The sequence below is a fragment of the Taudactylus pleione genome, unplaced genomic scaffold (genome assembly GCF_031769625.1).
Source record: "Taudactylus pleione unplaced genomic scaffold, aTauple2 ptg000707l, whole genome shotgun sequence".
Classification (NCBI taxonomy): Eukaryota; Metazoa; Chordata; class Amphibia; order Anura; family Myobatrachidae; genus Taudactylus; species Taudactylus pleione.
In genome coordinates this window covers 625869-644097 of record NW_028285109.1, presented here as the reverse complement: position 1 = coordinate 644097, position 18229 = coordinate 625869, and the positions used below count along the sequence as shown (strand labels likewise).

Genomic DNA, 18229 nt, shown 5'->3' with positions numbered 1-18229 from the left:
CACCAAAACTAGTGGTTTTGCCATCGCTGACAGGCACCGATGCTGCACAGCTATGGCAGCCCCCAACCGATGTTAAGGAAACATTGGTGGCTGCGGTTTTAAATAATCAATGAATTTTTTTATGCCCCATTGACCATCGATGGTACAGCTGTCAATAACTATCATTACAGTATACTATTGTGATAAAAAAAATAAAATCATGTTGGATAAGTTTTAAAAAGATTTTCTTGACCTAATACAATCATAAAAAAAAAATGACAATTTCTGAGCGGTTTTGAAAAAAAAATTTGGTCAGTTAAGTGGTTAAAGAATATACCCCTCTTTAGCGTTCATGATAAGCACACCAGTATGAAACTCATATAGAAGAGAGCAAGATAAAGGTTTAACACGATCCTAGAAAAGACCTTTGGTTCAGTCCTCCCAATATCCACATTTCCTTTGTATTATCATTTAATGTACAAAAAGTGAGCACAACCTCCCTTGCTAGCTGTAATTGCCCAGGATATAGGAGATTCTAGTCCTGTGTCTTGGCAGATGCGCTGTTTGAGCCCCTTAATTCATTTCCTTTGGAGGGATAAATTATATTTCCTCTAGCCTTTGTTTTCACATCTCTTGTTTATTTTGTCTACTTGTATGTCGCTGTATTATGTATGCACTGTTTCCCCCATTGTCCAGCACTGTAGAATCCTACAAAACAGTAATTCAGTAACAGTGTTTCTCAAGGTGGTGCTGTAACAAGAACTCTGGGCTCCCTGTACCGCCCCCGGGGGTGAATGACGCCATGATGTCACGCATAGGAGGGCAGGGCCGACCGGAACTGGAGCAGTGCCTGGAGCTACTTGAAGATGCTCTGGACAGCTGTAATTATGGCATGATAACAGGACATTTTGGCCGATATCATCTGGCAAGTCTGGCAAATTAGAGTATTTAAGGAGTTTTGGTGGCGTTTTACCATCTTATCGTTGAAACGCTCATGCCTACACACTACCCGGTAACACAGGCTGATCACCTGATTATTGCCAAATCAGCCCAGTATTTGCATAGTTTGTATGCTTTTGACAGAACCTATTTAAGCTTTCACTTACATTTTAATATGTACCAATGTGATATATAGAAATGTTTGTGTATATAAATATAAATTATAGTTGTCTAAAGGTATAGCAATTTACATTTATCTCCATATAGGTTTCACATTATTATCAGCATATGATACTTGTGGAATTTGCCTTATACAGATGTAAAATCTTCGGAATGAACCCTTATACAGTCATCCGCGGTTCATAGATTATTTTATGAGTCGGTGTGAGTGCTGCCGTATTGAGTCAGGATGTCATATCACTACTTTGGTCATCTCTGAGTATTAATGTGTCATTGTATCATTCACCATGCATTGTGAATCAGAGACTTTGCCCCCGTGATGCAATGTTAGCAAGAAAAATATCCCTTTGTTGAAATAGAGCTGTTTTTGGGGGGGATGGACCTCTTTACTGTTATACCTTAATGGCGAAATGTCCTGTTTCAGACAGTGTCATGTATAAGGCACTACAAGCATGGGCATAAATACCATAGGTGCAAGGGGATCAGTTTCTATGGGGTCCAGAGTTTAGGGGACCCATCTTTGTCAAAGATACATGTGTTATATAAATTTTTCACCATTGGGTGGTGCATAGGGGCCTTAAAATACCTACTTACGCCCCTGACTACAAGAATTCTGTGGCACATATGAAAAAGAGACTTGTAGCCATATGCAATTTGAGGCGAAATGTCGGAATCGGCAATAATTTATCGGCGATTACGTCATTTTTGCCTATTTCAATTATCCCCGTATCCAATTACATTGACTTTTCGCCGGTACGAAAAGTCAATGTAAAAAAACGGGGATAATTTTTCGCCAGCCTATTGCTGCCAAAACAAAAAGCAGAATTGAGGTTTAGGGGTGCAAGCTTAAAAAAAATAGCCTGCACCCCTGCGAATGTCCCTTTAAAATGGTTCTGTGTGGAAAAAAGTTAAAAAAAAAAAAAAAATCAGGACACCCCCCTCCCAAAAAAAATGTTCAATTTTGGGGTGAAAAAAAAAAACATGAAAAAGCACTTGTAAAATAGGTAAATTTAATCCAGAGGGGGTCGGAAGTATCCGGCAGGTGTTTTCTTCAATGCGGGTGATAGCGGCAGGTGCATTTTTAGGGACTTAAAAATATGCTTGCACCCATTTTCATGTACCCCAAAATTGATAGGAATATTTATTTAAAAAAACCAAAAACATCTAAATGCATTTAAATGCTCTTCTGCATCACCTTCTTCAAAGTCGCATTTATGCACCTGCCGCGGCTATTTAAAAACCCGACTTTCTTCTAAAGGCAAAAATGGGGGTACCCATAGTGATCCCCCAGGTCTGGACATCTTTAGGGGGGTCCTACAATTATTTCCTGAAAAATCCCATATTTTTTTGCCGATCCATGTTTCGCCTGATCCCGATTTCGCCTACTTTAAAATTGAATACGGGGAATAGCGGGCACGCGCACAATACTTTTCCACCTGGAAAACAGGCGAAGGAGGCGAAAAGTCCAGCAGGCGAAAAGTCTGGACTTTTTGCCTCAAATTGAAGATGGGCTTTGATGTTGATATTCTTAGTAGAGCACTATAAGATCCGGGCTTCTTCATACAAGATCTATGCAATGTGGTCAGAAATCTGCCTAAACTGGCTTTACTACAGGCTCTTGAAGTTGACAATTACGGAGCAACTCCATTATCCTCAATGTGTGACGGCTGTGCACATCATGGATAATTATGGGAGGCTAACAACACTAATTTCACTGTGCAATAACCTTGGTTTTCAGACGGTCTGAGATGAATCGGGGGGCCAGGGGAAAATGGCTGCCTGAAGAGACCATGAGACAAGATCGCAACATTTAACATAAGGTGGTACTTCAGATTTAAGAAAAATGAACACAGGACATTTGGAATGTGACGTCTTTATGACTAGGATGTTGTACAGTTCTGAAGCGATATGATTTTCCTTTTTTAATGTAACATTAAAGTGAATGGAAATACTGTTCCTGTCACACAGAAGTGTTTTAGTGCTGAGTGCACATTTGTCCACTCTCTCTCTAGTTTCTTTTATTTAATTAGTGATCACAGTATAAAATATTAACATAATAGGTTTACATATAAAAATATACATCAGATGAAATAGCATACATATGAATAAAAGACTAAAGGTGCCCACACACTGGACGATTTTAGGCACGATTTGCACGAAAACGATACATTGTTTAAAAACGTGCAAATCGTGTAGCTTCCAGGAACGATAACGATCCAATGCTCTGTTCTGCGGGTCTTTTGTTGTATCTTTAGATCTTACCTACTGCAGGTAAGATCTGACAATCTCTGTAACGATGCACTGGTAATCATTGAGGACGCACGATAGGTGGTTAGTCACATTGCACAGTTTAGCAAGATACCGTCTGTCCAGGAGTACCGGTGAGTTGCCTGGGGAGTTCAAGGGAAATTGTTGATGACATCGCACTTTAAGATCCAAACTTAATAAAGGACTTTAATGTCCGAAACACCCCGTGCAGATGCCAAGATTATTTTTAACTGAGAAGATTCTATTGGCCCCCTTTGGAAGGACTCTGTAATCCAATGAACCATCCATCTGTGCTGCTGTGTAATTTAAGTATCCAGGACTTATTTTGCAAACCTTTGCGCACTTTAATCGGTATGAGTTTGATGAACCCCCCTCTCTTTTGTCATTTATTCATATGTTTGCTATTTAATTTGATGTATATTTTTATATATATACCTTTTCATGTGAAATTGCTCTTTGTATTAAGAACCTCTTTTTCTATGTAGCCTTCTGAAATCCCAATGATATTTGGTAAAAAAAGGTTATTACTAGGTTCAAGAAAGGACATGGCACTTTAAATTGGTATGCATTATGTTTATCTATTTAATGGTAAGATTTTAAATTAATCTGTACCTCTGCTTCATTCTTTTGAAATATTAGCACCAAATACAATCATCCCCTTTTTTTACTGCATATTATGTTCTCAAGAAAGGTGTTCCTTGAGTCATGAAAGTATAGTCAGCTTTTTTTTTTTTTAATTGCGCGAATTGTGTAAGTTTCCTTTTATATCACTAGTGTCAGCTAATTAGTACCACTTCTCTTTTAATGCAGGGCGCAGTACCCCCTACCTCCCAACATTAGGGCGTAAGTTACTTGGGACCATGGCCACATCGAGGAGGTGGTATGTCTGTGTGACAGCTAGGATGCCCCTTATCTCTGTCTACTTACCCTCCTACTATACTTTCTATGCTGCACGCGCCAGTGGTGGGTGTCTACGGCACCAGTTAACTGCTGCTCTGCTATATTAAATGTTAATGTGTCATGTGGAACCTGTTAGACAGTTGACAGGTATGATATAGACTATCACATCATTGCTATTACAGGCATTGCAAAGCGCATGCAGGGGTATGATGATGTGATTCAGCACGTAATACATCATCACGGTGTCTGGACCAAGCACTTTACTCATGAAGTGGAAGGTTACAAGGGGGCTTTGAGAGACTTACCTACTTTTCCAGGAGAGTAGGCAAGTATAGCCTATATGAAGCATTAATATTTAATGTGTACAAATTATTGGTATCCAGAATATAGATAGGCAGTAAAAAGGTCGACAATGTCTAGATAGACACTAGATGTTATACCCCTTTTACACCAGAGCAAAAACCTGGGTTTTTGCTGGGTCTACCCGGGTTGCAGCTCAGTGTAAAAGGGTCCCTGAAAAATAACCTGGGTCAAGTGACCCTGCAATTCAACCCAGGTAGCTACCAGGGTTGGACCCAGGATGGACCCAGGTAATGGTGCAGTGTAAATGGTGCAACCCAGGTTATCTGATCTGGATCATGCCTAAAACGAGCAGATTGGTGGCTGTGGAGCAGTCACCTCCCACTTTTAATGACCTCACAGGTTTAGCAGGGCAGACCTGAATTCAGTGTGAACAGGGCTGACCTGGGAGTAACCCAGATCAAAGGTGCAGTGTAAATGGGTCTGACCAGGGTTGGAACCATGTCCAAAAACCCAGGTCGGACCTGGGTTTTTGGTGGAAAAGATGTATTAGACAGACAATAGGTCGACAGGGACAACATGTCAACACACTATAGGTCAACATTGAAGAAGGTTGACGGCCAAAATGTCACACAAATGGTCGCTGCATTTTTTCTTTTGTTCTCTTTAGAGTTAGGCACTTACCCCAACGGTTAGCAATAGACACCAGGAGGGAGGGTTAGGCACTTAACCCGACGGTTAGGGTTATGCACCAGGAGGGGAGGGTTACGGTGAAGATTAAGGTAGAAAAAAAAATGTGTCGACCATTTGTGTGTTGACCATATTGGTATTGACCTTTTGTCTCTGTCTAATGGTGCGTACACGATACGACTTTTATGAGCGATTTGAACTATATCGTTATCGTTCACTTTTTTGCAGTCACCAACCTGACAACGACCAACGATGAGCGTTCCTGCATGAACGATAACGATATCTATGGTCTTTCATGCATGCAGGCCAACTTGGACGATTTTGTAAAGATTTGCCTGTAAAAAGATAGCTTCACTGGCATATCTATCATAGATATCTATCGGTGTGTACAACCAAAATCGTTTGACCTGCACTACAGAAAGCTGGAGGGAAATCTAGTTGTTCTGTGTGTATGCAGCATAACATCTGGTGTTTATCTAGACCAGTGATTCCCAACCTCGGTCTTCAAGGCACACAAACAGTCCTGGTTTTAGTGATATCCATGGTTGAGCACAAATGGTTAAATCAAAATAACTGAGGTACTAATTAAGTCACCTGTGCTCAAGTATGGTTATCCTTAAAACCTGGACTGTTAAGGTGCCTACACACTTGGCGATATTTTACCCGATCTCGCCGATTCCGATGCATCGGAACAACAGATCGTGTAAAATATGCCCAAATCATGAGTCCCTACTCGCGATCACGATGCGATGCGCGTCTCCGCTGGTCGTACATCGTATCGTCAGATCTGCTGTGCTGTAGGACAGATCTGCCAATCTGGGACACAATGCACTGGAGAAAGTCTGGATGCACGATAGATCGTTTGTAAATTGGACACTTTAAACACCAAATCGTGTGCAGAGCTGCCGGGGAGGAGTTTCAAGGGAAATCGTACACATCGTGGGATCATGTGCAGATCGCTAAGTGTGTAGGCATCTTAAGGGTGCCTTGAGGACCGTGGTTGGGAACCCCTGATCTAGACATTGCCGACCTTTTAACTGTCTGTGGGGTCTATTTACTAAGCAGTGTTAGGAGACAGAGTGAAAAGTGATAAGGTGCCAGCCAATCAGCTCCTAACTGCCATCTCACAGGCTGTTTGAAAAATGACAGTTGGGAGCTGATTGGCTGGCACCTTATCACTTTTCACTCTGTCTTCTAACACTGCTTATTAAATAGACCTCTCTATCTTTTATTGCCACACCCCAAATTATTATATTTTAAACAGAGCACATTTGTTGCACTGTTTGAAGGTAATGACCAGACAATTGCCACAATCGACTTAAAAAGGGAAAGATTTTTATACACAATCGATTGCAAATTGCACGATTGCTGCAATCAATCTCTGATGTATAGGGGCCTTTAGTTATGCAAAAGAAAGATAAAATAAGCAACCATAAGGACCAATAAGCAATTGTGCAAATACCACTCTGTCTATATCGGCTTAAGGCCCCCATACATCAGCGATTGATTGCAGCAATTTGCAATCGATTGTGTATAAAAATCTTTCCCTTTTTCAATCGATTGCAAATTGCAATCTCTGATATATGGGAGCCTTTATTTTGACCTGACATAGATAGTTCCAAGCTGATTTTCAAACATGAGCTTTCTATATATTAAAAAAGAAAAAAAAAACATGCATTTGGAAAAACTTCTGATGTCTGTTAAAGTTTTATTATTAGATTAGGTCACAGTGCAGCCTGTTAAAAATATTCTCTTGATCAAATCCATTACATCAACGCTCTACAGTCTGTTCTGGCTGCAGCTCTGAGAACAGATTGCCCAGCCTGAGATTGGCACTGGCAGAAACGCCTTCGAGCCGATTGCCGATAGCAAGAAGACTGGCGGCGGCCCCGGCAGACCTGTGCATAGAGCCCAGATGTTGGAGCTACGGTTCGGTTCTTGACCGAGGAATAATGGAGCCGTCCGGTCGGCTGGTCATGCTAAATGTTGCTGGGCTGGAAGAGCCGCAACGGGGTCTGCGTATATTAGAATGGCTCCGTTACCTGAGGATAACACTGCCCGTTACTGCCCGGGTAATGTGACGGATGGTGCCGGGGGCATGAATGTGTATATCAGTCCTGGTATTGGGGGATGAGTGAAGATCAAATGCACAGTAACTGGGTAGTAAATAATAATCACTAGGATGATCTTAGTGCTGAATATTAGTTACGTTATATTCTCGGTGCAAAAGTGTTTCTTGGCTAAGCTGTTATCCACCTACAAGGGTGTATGTATGGGAGGTGATTATCTGCCCCAGGGCATTTATTGACAGATGGTGATTGTAAAGGTCTGTAGTATCCAAAAACTATCTTTGGAAAGAAATAACAATGAGATCACTGGGTCCTGATCTCTGCACCTGCTGGCACGCCTTTCCTGATGAGTGTAATTTACAATTTGAGTCAATTTGACCTGATTCTTTTTAATTATAAAATAATGTCATTGCTATTAGATCATTTTATTTTGTTATTTCCGTCGTCTGATGTAATCCTGACATTGTGGATGGCAGCTCGGTTAGGTGCAATGTCGCCTTCTGGCACATTGTGCGATCCCTACATTGCTGATTTTGCTTCACTGCCATAAAGATGCGCACAGAAATCGTATATAACAAATATATGCATGGTGGATATCCCCGCTAATAGAATTAACATAACACTGGGTACAGTTCATGTATCTATAAATATTTGTACTTTATAAGTTATAGGTAGCACATAGTGCTCAGAATTGTGTTGAGGTGGAATAATTCTGTAATGTAAATGTTAGCTTTGTATATTTAATGTACTATTTCTTTCTGTCTTCAGGCGGAAGTAAAGCTGAATCAGAAGCAGTTGGTTGAGCAGCTGACCTTGGTAATGATGGGCTCTCCTGGTCCCCCAGTTCGCCGATTGCTGGCCCACAATCTTGCTGTTGTTTACAGTTCAGGAGACACTTTTTCAGTTTATGAGACGATTGATCGATGCAATGAGCTGGTCCGCAGCAAGGATGATTCTCCCAGCTACCTCCCTAACAAGCTGTGTGTATTTGTGTTATGTTTTGCCAATTGATGTGTTTTCTCCCCTTGTATGCCTGCTGTTTACTCTTTTCCCTCTGTGGCGTGATGAGTCTTTCCTTATGACCTCCTCTTATTTATTTGAGCTATTTTTGTCATTTAGCTCACCAGCAGCACATTAGCAAAAAAAGTGTCCATAATCTGAAATCTCACTTCTGGCTCTTTGTGCAGCGCTGCTGTTGCGTGTCTTGGAGCTCTGTATCAGAAGATGGGGCGTCTACTTGGAAGCACATTTAGTGACACTGTTGCCAACCTACTAAAAGTTCTCCGTAATGCAGAGGTGAAGTAATGTTTACTGCATACACTGATAACAGAGAGTCCATTTTAACAGACTTTCCCTAAAGAATAAAGCCTCTAGGTTCAAAATCTTAGATTAAAATTTCATCTCCTCACCTAACAATATTTACTGCGTGGGGAAAATACTATATAACTAATGAGCGTGTCCCTGCGGCTAATTGAATTTTCCCATATGGGACAGAATGTTGTGCAATTACTGCGTTCAGAGCATTGTCCCCCTAATACAGATAGGCCAACAAGCTTGATTTCATAATGTAGATATAGAACTAGTCACACATTGTCTGCTTATATATTTCTTTAATTAAATCTACCTGGTATCGGGTAACTGACTGATGTGCAGCAAGACTTTTACATGAGTTAATTGAGTCCAGATTAATTAATAAAATAGGTGATCAATGCTGGATCGGGTCTCATTGATAAATTTTGCCTCGCTGACCCTGTATGTAATGACCATATCGACTTTCAGAATGTCAACACTGCAATGTTGAATGGTTCGTAATTCGTATTGTTGACCTATTTGGTCAGAAAGTCAACATGCTCAAGATGTCGACATTATGCATGTCTACAATATGAATATGTGGGTTAGGCTGTGTTTAGGGTAAAATAGTAATGTCAACATTCTCACTGTCAGCCTGCATAATGTTGACATGTTGAATGTGTCGACATTGTCAGTGTCAACATTCAGAGTGTCGGCATTCAGGTCATGTTGATATTTTCGTGTCGACATCCTGAACGTCAAACTACTGTTGATCTGATTTTGATGCTTTTAAAGCTCAGAAGTTCATAATGCTTGTGAGCACTGAAGTTGCATAGAATGGAATCTGCTCTGGTCACACAGAAATAAGCAACATTTTAGAATTGGTTACAGTTACTTATTTAAAATGCTTAAAATATACATGTATTCGCTCCCCTGGTTTTACTTTAAGTTCCGTTTAATTTCTTCACATTTTATCTAAAAAAGGAATACAATATTTTGATGCCCTATTCCCCACTATCAATCACATAGTTGTCAAATGGAGTAGGTTGATCCCATTTTGGTGTGGATTGTGGGTGTGATCTAATTTGCCCCCAATTTTCAAATGTGGCATGTTGTAGTGTCTTCTTACCGAGTGCGAGTAATCTGTGCTTGCTTTCATAGTGCAAAGGTTACAGGTTCTCCACCTCTTCTAGTTCTTGATGCACGTGACCGTAAAATATATGGCTGCAAGACCCATTTAATTTATTTTATTTTGTAGCTTGTTTTCTCACAGCAATATGTTCTCATTTCTCCCTCTTTATGTGCAGTCTCAGGGACGCTCAGAGATAATGCTGAGCCTGGAAAGCATTGTAGCTGGTCTTGGGCCCTCTGCCTCGCCCTGTCATCGGGACATCTACAAGGCAGCTCGTTCGTGTTTGACGGACCGATCCATGGCTGTGCGCTACGCAACTGCACAGGTGCTTGCTTTCTAAAGTGAAAAGTTAATATTGGAAAACATTGAGGGGCCTATTTGTCAAGCCCTTCAGCCCTAGTAATCATGCGGATAACACATGGATTATTACTAGATTAAGTAAAAAGGCTATTTTATTAAGCCTTGGACACAGAAGACTTTGCAGATATCTCCTGTGTTACTGTAAGCATCAGAGCAGACTCCAGTCCCTGTTATGCTATGTATCAAGTTTTGAAAACTTTGGTGGCTAATACTGTCTTCATATTGCATTATCCCACAATTACCTATTGGGAAAGGGTCTGGGGGACAAAAAGGGATCATATGGACCTCTCCACCTCCTACTGCCCACACAGTGCGCATTTGTGAGCTAAGGGACACAATCAGGCAGTTGAAACTTTTGCAGTTGCTATTAGCAGCAAATGTGTAGCTGTTGTTAAGCTGCCCATACACCTGCACGATTTCGGGCCGATTGCCCGATTTTCGATGAGTCATAAGATGGATCTTGTGAAAATCGTGTATTATTTAGTAAGATAAGATCCGATGCGCGCTCCCGCAGCTCCTATAATTGGATCTTATGATCAGATGTGCAGCACATCTTGTCCATCGTATCGTGTGCAGATCGTGCCGTTTATTTTGTTCATGTGATCCATCGTGTGTAAATTCAAGTCATTTCAATGACTGTTTCCCTTATGAGCCAATGAGACACAGGATCGATCTTACGACAGATCGTGTGCTAAGAAAAACAACAAACATGCTGCCGAGACTGCCAGGGGGGGATGTAGTTTGGAATCCGACGGTCTAAATCCCGACCTCCAGCTTCCAGACGTTCTAATCACAGCGTGGTACTAATGGCAGGCGTCTAAGTCTAGACGCCTGTCATTAACCATATGCCGGAAGACCGACGCCCAGCATCCCGATCGAGGAGATGCCGGGCGCGGACAGCCACGGGGGGAGGGTTAGATTTAGGGCTCCCGGGGGGGACTTAGGGTTAGGCCCCCCCCTGGGAGGTTAGGTTTAGGCTAGGGCAAGGGAAGGTTAGGGTTAGGCACCCACAGGGGGAGGTTAGGGTTAGGCACCCCCCCAGGGGACTTAGGTTTAGGCAGCGGGGAAGGGGGGGTTAGGTTTAGGCATTTAGAGGGGGGATTAGGGTTAGGCACTTGGGGGGGAGGTTAGGCACCCCTAAGGGAGGGTTAGGTGGGGGGGGGGGGAATTAGGTTAGCGATACTTACCTTAGGGATGATCAGGATTTTCACCCTTGCCGGGCTGCCGCTGTCGGGATTTCACCCCTGCGTCCGGCAGTAATACCTACTACACCCCTGCCAGGGTGCTCAAGGGAGTCATAGGGAAATCGTATGATGAATCTGATCTTATGCTGGTCGCGTAGGTGTATGGCCAGCATTAGGCTTATTGGAGGAGCTGTCCTGGCACGCATTCATTAATCCCATAGTTTAAGTTTTCTCCTCGCAAATCGCGGAGAGTTTGACTGAAACGGTACACTGCCAATTTGAATGCCTTGATAAATAGGCCCCAAAAACTCATCCCCATTATTTGACTTATTACTTTATATTACTCAATACCTACTAAAATGTACTGTTCACTTCTTCTGTTACTATCTTTACAGTGTCTTCTGGCCCTTCAAAATGAGGCATCCTTCATGTGGGGCTCTGACCTAGAAAGCCTGGTTTCCCTCTGCTTCAAGGCCTTTGAAGGCAGCAGTTATGACGTACGCCTGGGGGTATCCCGTTTATTGGGGAAAGTACTAGCTAGAGCCGTGCAGGGAACATGTGAGTGTAATGGCTGTAGAAACTGTTCTAAACCTTAAACTGTTTAAACAAGTATATCACCTATTTTAAACCCCTCCATTTTGTTTTTACTAGCAAAGTAGCAAATAAAGAGAATACCAAACATTTAGTATACTATTACAGTTAAAATATAATTCCTAATGACCACTACACAGAAATTCCTATGGAATTCTCTCTTCCTCTGCCATGTTTGATATAGGATTATATAGCCTAACGATAGATTGTATTATTGTATTGTACCGTATTTGTGTTGTGGAGTTTTGCTGCCTTTACATTTATATGTTTATATTGTGCCCGGGTTTCCATGTGGACAGCTCCCGCAAGGCAAAACGTACGTAGACTTTCGCATCAAGACGCTCTTGGCCTGCTGTCTACTGGATTTCTGCGAGGGAATTCTGGGTTTCTGAGAGGGAGTGGAGACCTGCTGGGAGGAAATGGCAGCACAACACGCCATGTGCGGCTTGGAGCTACTCAGGTACATCCTTGGATCAGAAATACTTTTATATCTAGCAGTCTATGATCAACTTCAACAGGACTTCTGTTTGATTATGGATTTTAACGAGAATTATGACTAACTTTGACCATGTCTACTCATCTTATTCCCATAGGCATACATTGTATTTATCAGTACACTTGGAAGCCAGTGGCTTGCCAGAAATGTTCCTGTGCTTTTGTCACATGTATTAGACCTGGTCTCCCATCACAAAACAACACAGAACCCTATAGAGGCTGCCTGTGCTAGACGTTGCACCTCCTACATTCTCAGAGCTACTTTAGGGGAGCTGCTGGGAGAGAAGGCTCAGCTGGAAGCGGCTCGAGAGATTTGCGATGTCATCAAGAAACTCATGAAGTCTGTGGGTATGTAAAAATGTGTATCACCTCCGCCACTCATCACCACATGCTTTGTATTTGTCTAATGTGTAACTAGATCTTTTGCATTTGTTTTCGCTTGAAACAATGTAAAGAAAAAAATCCTACCAAGCAGATGTTATATGTACTGTGTGTACATTTGCATTCATAAGTGAAATGATGGTGATCTTTTTCATGTTCCTCTGATGTGAAGTTACAGGATTGACCAACTTCCACACTTAAATTATCCACTTAGCATATTTTAGTAATTCAGTCCATAACTGCTCTCTCTTACTTGTATATAAGAAGAACCTTATGTAAGCTCCGAACACGGAATTTTGGAACATAATCAAAACCCCACGGTAGGGCTTTTTAAAAACCTACCACAACAACAACCCAAAAAGCTTTCACAGGTATACAGCTGGTGCAGAAAGACTGGAGGGGCAGGAATTGCAGCAAACCTCTTAACTACACCAAGGCAAAATGAGTTGCCAATTAAAAAGTTTTTTTCCCATTGAAAGGATGTGCTAATGGTACTGAGGAACTAATAGCGAAGCAAATACACTAGTGATCATTTAGTAAGTCATTTGACTAATTTAATTGAATAGGAAAGGCCGTTTCCTATATAGTAAAAAAAAAATTCCTTTTCTACTCTAAACTAACTCTGTGTTAGTTGTATATATGTGTCACTATGTATATTTTTCAGGCATATCATAGCTGATATCCCAGACGTGGTATGTACACAGTACATATTAATTTCCTTCCAGCCACTTCTACCTAGATTCTGCTATATATTCATTCAGTGTGGATAGATAATCATGTACACTTGGATACATAATCACATCATAAGGACAGTAATACGTGTATCAGAAAAGAACTCATGCAGATGTATCTTTGAGATAGATATATTTTTGAGAGAAGGAATTGTATGTTAGCTATTGCCAAATAGGCTAGGATATATTTTTATATTTTGAGCTATGAAATAAAACTAGCTGCAGATACTTGTGCTATGCCCATGGCCGCATGTGCTACTAAATACTAAAATAGCAGTAGCTTGCTTCAATTCTTTTAAGGTAAGTCATTCTATACCTCACACACACAACCACTCTCTAATTTTACTGCTTCGACACATTTACATTAATAACGTAAGTGGTACTTCTGTTGTAATGCAATTGTATATATTATGTTCCATTCACACTGTTGGCATTACTTATTTGTTTAATTGAGTGTATGCAAAATACAACATTCTGACACCAGCCTTATGAACCCTCGAGGAAGTTGTTAAAGGTGAAACGCCAAGTGAGTGCTAATTACATTACTGACATTGACCACAAGTGCTGGAAGTCCCTTTCTGGGTGTTTTGGGCTTTTGTAATTGCCATGCAGCAGAAAAGGAGGTGAGAGGAAGCACTAGAGGAGGCGCCTTCCTACCACTTATACTCACACAGGACTGTTTTACCTGTGCATGTTGCTGTATGTTACCACCTACACCATATACTTTAAGTGAGTATTTTTCTCACTGATTTACATGATTGAAAACTTACGATTTTCCCATCTGACAAATTCCAAGAAGGTACCCAAGCTGCCTCAGAGCTGTACCAAAGCTGGGTACACAATTGTCCAATTCTCAGCCAATCCGGCATACATGTTGGTCAGACATTGGTAGAGTGTGTGTGTGTGTGTGTGTGTGTGTGTGTGTGTGTGTGTGTGTGTGTGTGCTCACACAACCTCTGGTTTCAGCCAATCCTGGTCATCTGGTCTTGTCAAAAGATTATTTAAACCTGGTAAAAAATCAGGAGACCAGATCGCCAATCACCTGATCAATATAGAAGTGTGTACGCTGAGGCAACTGGGTTGTCTAATTGTTTTCCCGATTCATAATGAGAATGGCAGCTGGTCTGCCAAAGATTGGAAGTGTGTATGTACATAGATAATCATTTCAGCAGATGGTTTCAGCAGATGCAGATTGGAGATGTATGTAGGCATAGATTGGATGTTGTATCTGCAATCTTGGTCTGCAGTAGGATTGTTTCAAGAGTCTGGTGGGGAGTTGGATCGTCAGGAGGATTAGACAAGTGTGTACCCAGCTTAAATCCTTCTCCCAATCTATATTGGTCTTCCCCGGAAAGATTGACCACGGTCTATATTTTAAACACTGCATCCCCTTCAATACTATTATTTTTTTTTTTCAAACTGGAAAACTATGTTCATTATTTTGTACCCTTATTTCTACTTCAGGGTCCATAGGGTATCCACAGGATACCTTGGGTATAGGTGTGACGTCAGTCATCGGGAACCATAGAGTTAAGCTTTCAGCCTCCCAGGATGCACTAGGGTCCCCCTCCTATAACCCGCCCCCGAGCCAAGGCATCCCAGTTTAGTTCGGTGCCCGGCCGGAGTCGGAGGCACCTGTTAGAGGGGGGCCATGAAGAGCCCCTGAAGTTTTCGTTTTGCAGCTGTGGCTGCACATCTGGAAGTACAGCATGGACAGTCAGTTTTGACGTCCATGCTGTCTTCCCTACACCCCCGCCGGTACCAGAACGCCGGTACCGATCCGGGGATGCTGGTAAGCATCTGGGGTCACAGCTAGCGGTGACCCCAGATGTTTAGGACCATGGCCGGACTTAAGGGGGGCAGCAAGGTAAGCAGCGGGGTCCCGCGGTGGGTCCCCGCTGATACATGGTCCAGAAGTCCCCAGGCAGGGGGCTCCCTAGGGACTGGCTGCAGCGTGGGGCCAGGTACTAACCTGCGCTTCCACTACCCCCTGGGACAGCAGGACCGCGGCAGTGCGGTAGCGCTGCGGCGTCCCAGGGGTTAAATGCATGCCAGGGGAGCGCGCCTTCCCTGTCTCACAGCCGGCGCCTCCCCCGCTGCACACCGCCCTCTCTGCACCACGCCGACTGGCCCTGTGCCAGCGCTCCTCCCCCAGGCCAGCCTCCTTTCTGCTCCTCGGCGGCCATCTTCAGAACGCATGGTGAACGCTGCTGGAAGTCTGGACGGAGGCATCGTGGTCTGGGTCCCCCCGCATACCTCTCCTCCGCTGTGGTCAGGTCTGAGTATGCAGCGCTGTGTCCTACCAGACTCTGTGTCTGTGTAGTTGATTTATCAGCGCTGTTAGTGTTAGTGCAGGAATTGAGTTTCTTTGCATTGTATGTGACTGTGCTAGCGCTGCTGCCTGTACTTTCCTTTCTGACTGTCAGCCTTATTACTGTCCCTGTTCTTTCTGCTAAAGTCCTTGCGGTGCGGTGCGGTGCTGCAGGGTGGTCTTTCGCCTTTTTAAAAAAATTGGTGAGAGGGGTCACATACTTTCTACCATCATGTCTGAAAGTGACTTTCCTCTCCGGCTGCAGTGTACTACGTGTAAGTACCTTTAGCGGAGGGGGTGGGTAGCGCGGAGGGCCTATGCCGGCAGTGTTTGTCGTTGGCGCGGCCTATTACGGTTACAGCACCGGTACAGGAGCCGCCCTGGGCTTGTTTCGCTCAGGCGCTTACAACCTTAGTGGGCCAGTTAGCTCCGCAGCCCGCGTTTACGCAGAGGGGTTTGTCCCAGCAATCAGTGGTGTCACCCATGCAAGGTTTCCCAAGACAATTGGTGGTACCCCGCAGTCTCCCTATTTCCCCTCTCCCGGTTTCTCAGGAGCTGGCGTGGGTTAACTCCCTGACGAGTTCTGTACAGCACTTGTTGGATGTGTTGCAAGGGGAGTCTGTGATGCGGCCACATAAACGGCCGGTGGCGTCTCTGTCGGCTCCTTATGAGGATGACGAAGGGACGTCTGATGATGGGGAGATTCTGGATCTTTCCGATCAGGAACCTCTCCGTACTAAGGAAGCGGATGCTAGGTCCAAGGTGTATATTCCTGGACTTATTCGGGCAGTCCGCACAGCCTTGGTGATTGAGGACGAAGTTCCCCCAGCGGCTAAATCCAAGTATGCCTTTTTTAAGGATGTGAAGGGTGACGCCACAGTCTTTCCTCTTTCGGGTCAGTTGGTGGACCATTTAGAGGAGGCGTGGAAACAGCCTGGCAAGCGATACCAGCCGCAGAGACGTCTGGTGGTGGCTTATCCGTTCGCGGATAATTATTTTGCTAAGTGGGAATCCCCTCCACAGGTGGATTCTCATGTGACACGTCTTGTCCGTAGTGCCACATTACCAATGCCACCCATGTCCTCCCTTAAGGATGCTACGGACCGCAAGGTGGAGATCTGCCTGATGGCCGCTTATTCCCTTGCGGGGGGGGCAGCGCGGCCGGCTATGGCTATTTGCTGGGTTGCCAGAGCTATGGAGTGCTGGGCGGATACGTTGGAGGCGTCCTTCGATTCCGACTGTCCGACTGAGCAGGCGGAGTTGATTGGTAATCTCCGTGATTCGGTCACTTATATCAATGAGGCGACCTTACACATTAGTACCCTGGCGTCTCGAATTTCTTCAGCAGCGGTGTCTGCTCGTCGCACCTTGTGGTTGCGATCCTGGAAGGCGGACGCTGATTCCAAAAAGGGTTTGGAGGCGTTGCCCTTTAACGGAGAAGTTCTCTTCGGTCCAGATCTGGACAAGATCGTAGCCACACTGGCGGCAGCCAAATCGGCATGTCTCCCGACGGCCGCTGTCCCTTCTGGTTCAGGACCATCGTCCTTTCGGTCTTATAGGGCCCAGGGCAGGCCCAAACCACAGTCTTTTCCCCGACAGGCTGGTCCCAAGAAATCGGCCAAGCCCTGGAAGCAGACCTGGAGTACCAGACGTCCGGCCCCTAAACCAGATGACAAGCCTGCGGCCTGACGGTCCGGGCCTTCCTTTGGGGGATCCCAAAGTGGGAGGCCGCCTGCTGCAGTTCGCCCGGTGTTGGTCGGTCACCACGACAGACACTTGGGTTCTCGAGGTTGTCTCCCACGGGTATGCCCTCTCCTTCCGGCACAGACCCCGGCTCGATTTTTCACCACGGGTCTACCATCAGACCGGAACAAGGCCACGGAGCTGCGGAAGGTCTTGCACACTATGCTCCAGACTGGAGTTATAGTGCCTGTTCCATTCTCCCAGAGGGGCCAGGGTTTCTATTCCAATCTCTTTTTGGTGCAGAAACCCAATGGGTCGTATCGTCTGATTCTCAACCTCAAGGCTCTCAACAAGTCTTTGCGGGTGCCGAAGTTTTGGATGGAGACCCTACGGTCCATCAATCTGGCGCTGGAACCTGGGGACTACATGGTGTCATTGGACATACAGGACGCTTACCTGCATCTATTCTTTTGCGCCATCAGCGGTACCTCAGGTTTGCAATCCACAGCGACCACTTTCAGTTCCGGGCGTTACCTTTTGGCCTGGCGACAGCACCACGGGTTTTCACCAAGGTGATGGCGGTCATGGCGGCTTCCCTGCGGCTGCAGGGGGTCCGCATGTTGCCATACTTGGACGACCTTCTATTAGTGGCAGGATCTCCGGAGCTCCTTCTGCGCCACTTGGACCTGACCATTGCGCTACTGCAACGGCACGGCTGGTTAATAAACTGGCAGAATTCCACTCTA

The 18229-nt window shown here is 44.2% G+C and overlaps 1 protein-coding gene across 3 annotated transcripts in view; it reads left to right on the top strand.

Annotated features, from left to right (window-relative positions):
- Positions 1 to 7069: 7069 nt before the first annotated feature.
- The window catches only part of HEATR5A (HEAT repeat containing 5A), a 169861-nt gene continuing 158701 nt past the window's right edge, over positions 7070 to 18229 (top strand). For 2 of the 3 annotated variants that reach the window (XM_088456611.1, XM_088456610.1), the window contains exons 1-7: positions 7070 to 7328; positions 8094 to 8305; positions 8513 to 8621; positions 9923 to 10072; positions 11687 to 11849; positions 12182 to 12342; positions 12476 to 12725. In XM_088456611.1, coding sequence (XP_088312737.1) covers positions 7209 to 7328; positions 8094 to 8305; positions 8513 to 8621; positions 9923 to 10072; positions 11687 to 11849; positions 12182 to 12342; positions 12476 to 12725 — 1165 coding nt within the window. In that variant the 5' untranslated portion in view covers positions 7070 to 7208. Of the gene's footprint in view, positions 7329 to 7613; positions 7678 to 8093; positions 8306 to 8512; positions 8622 to 9922; positions 10073 to 11686; positions 11850 to 12181; positions 12343 to 12475; positions 12726 to 18229 lie in introns of those variants that run through there. The other variant, XM_088456612.1, reaches the window with a different exon arrangement.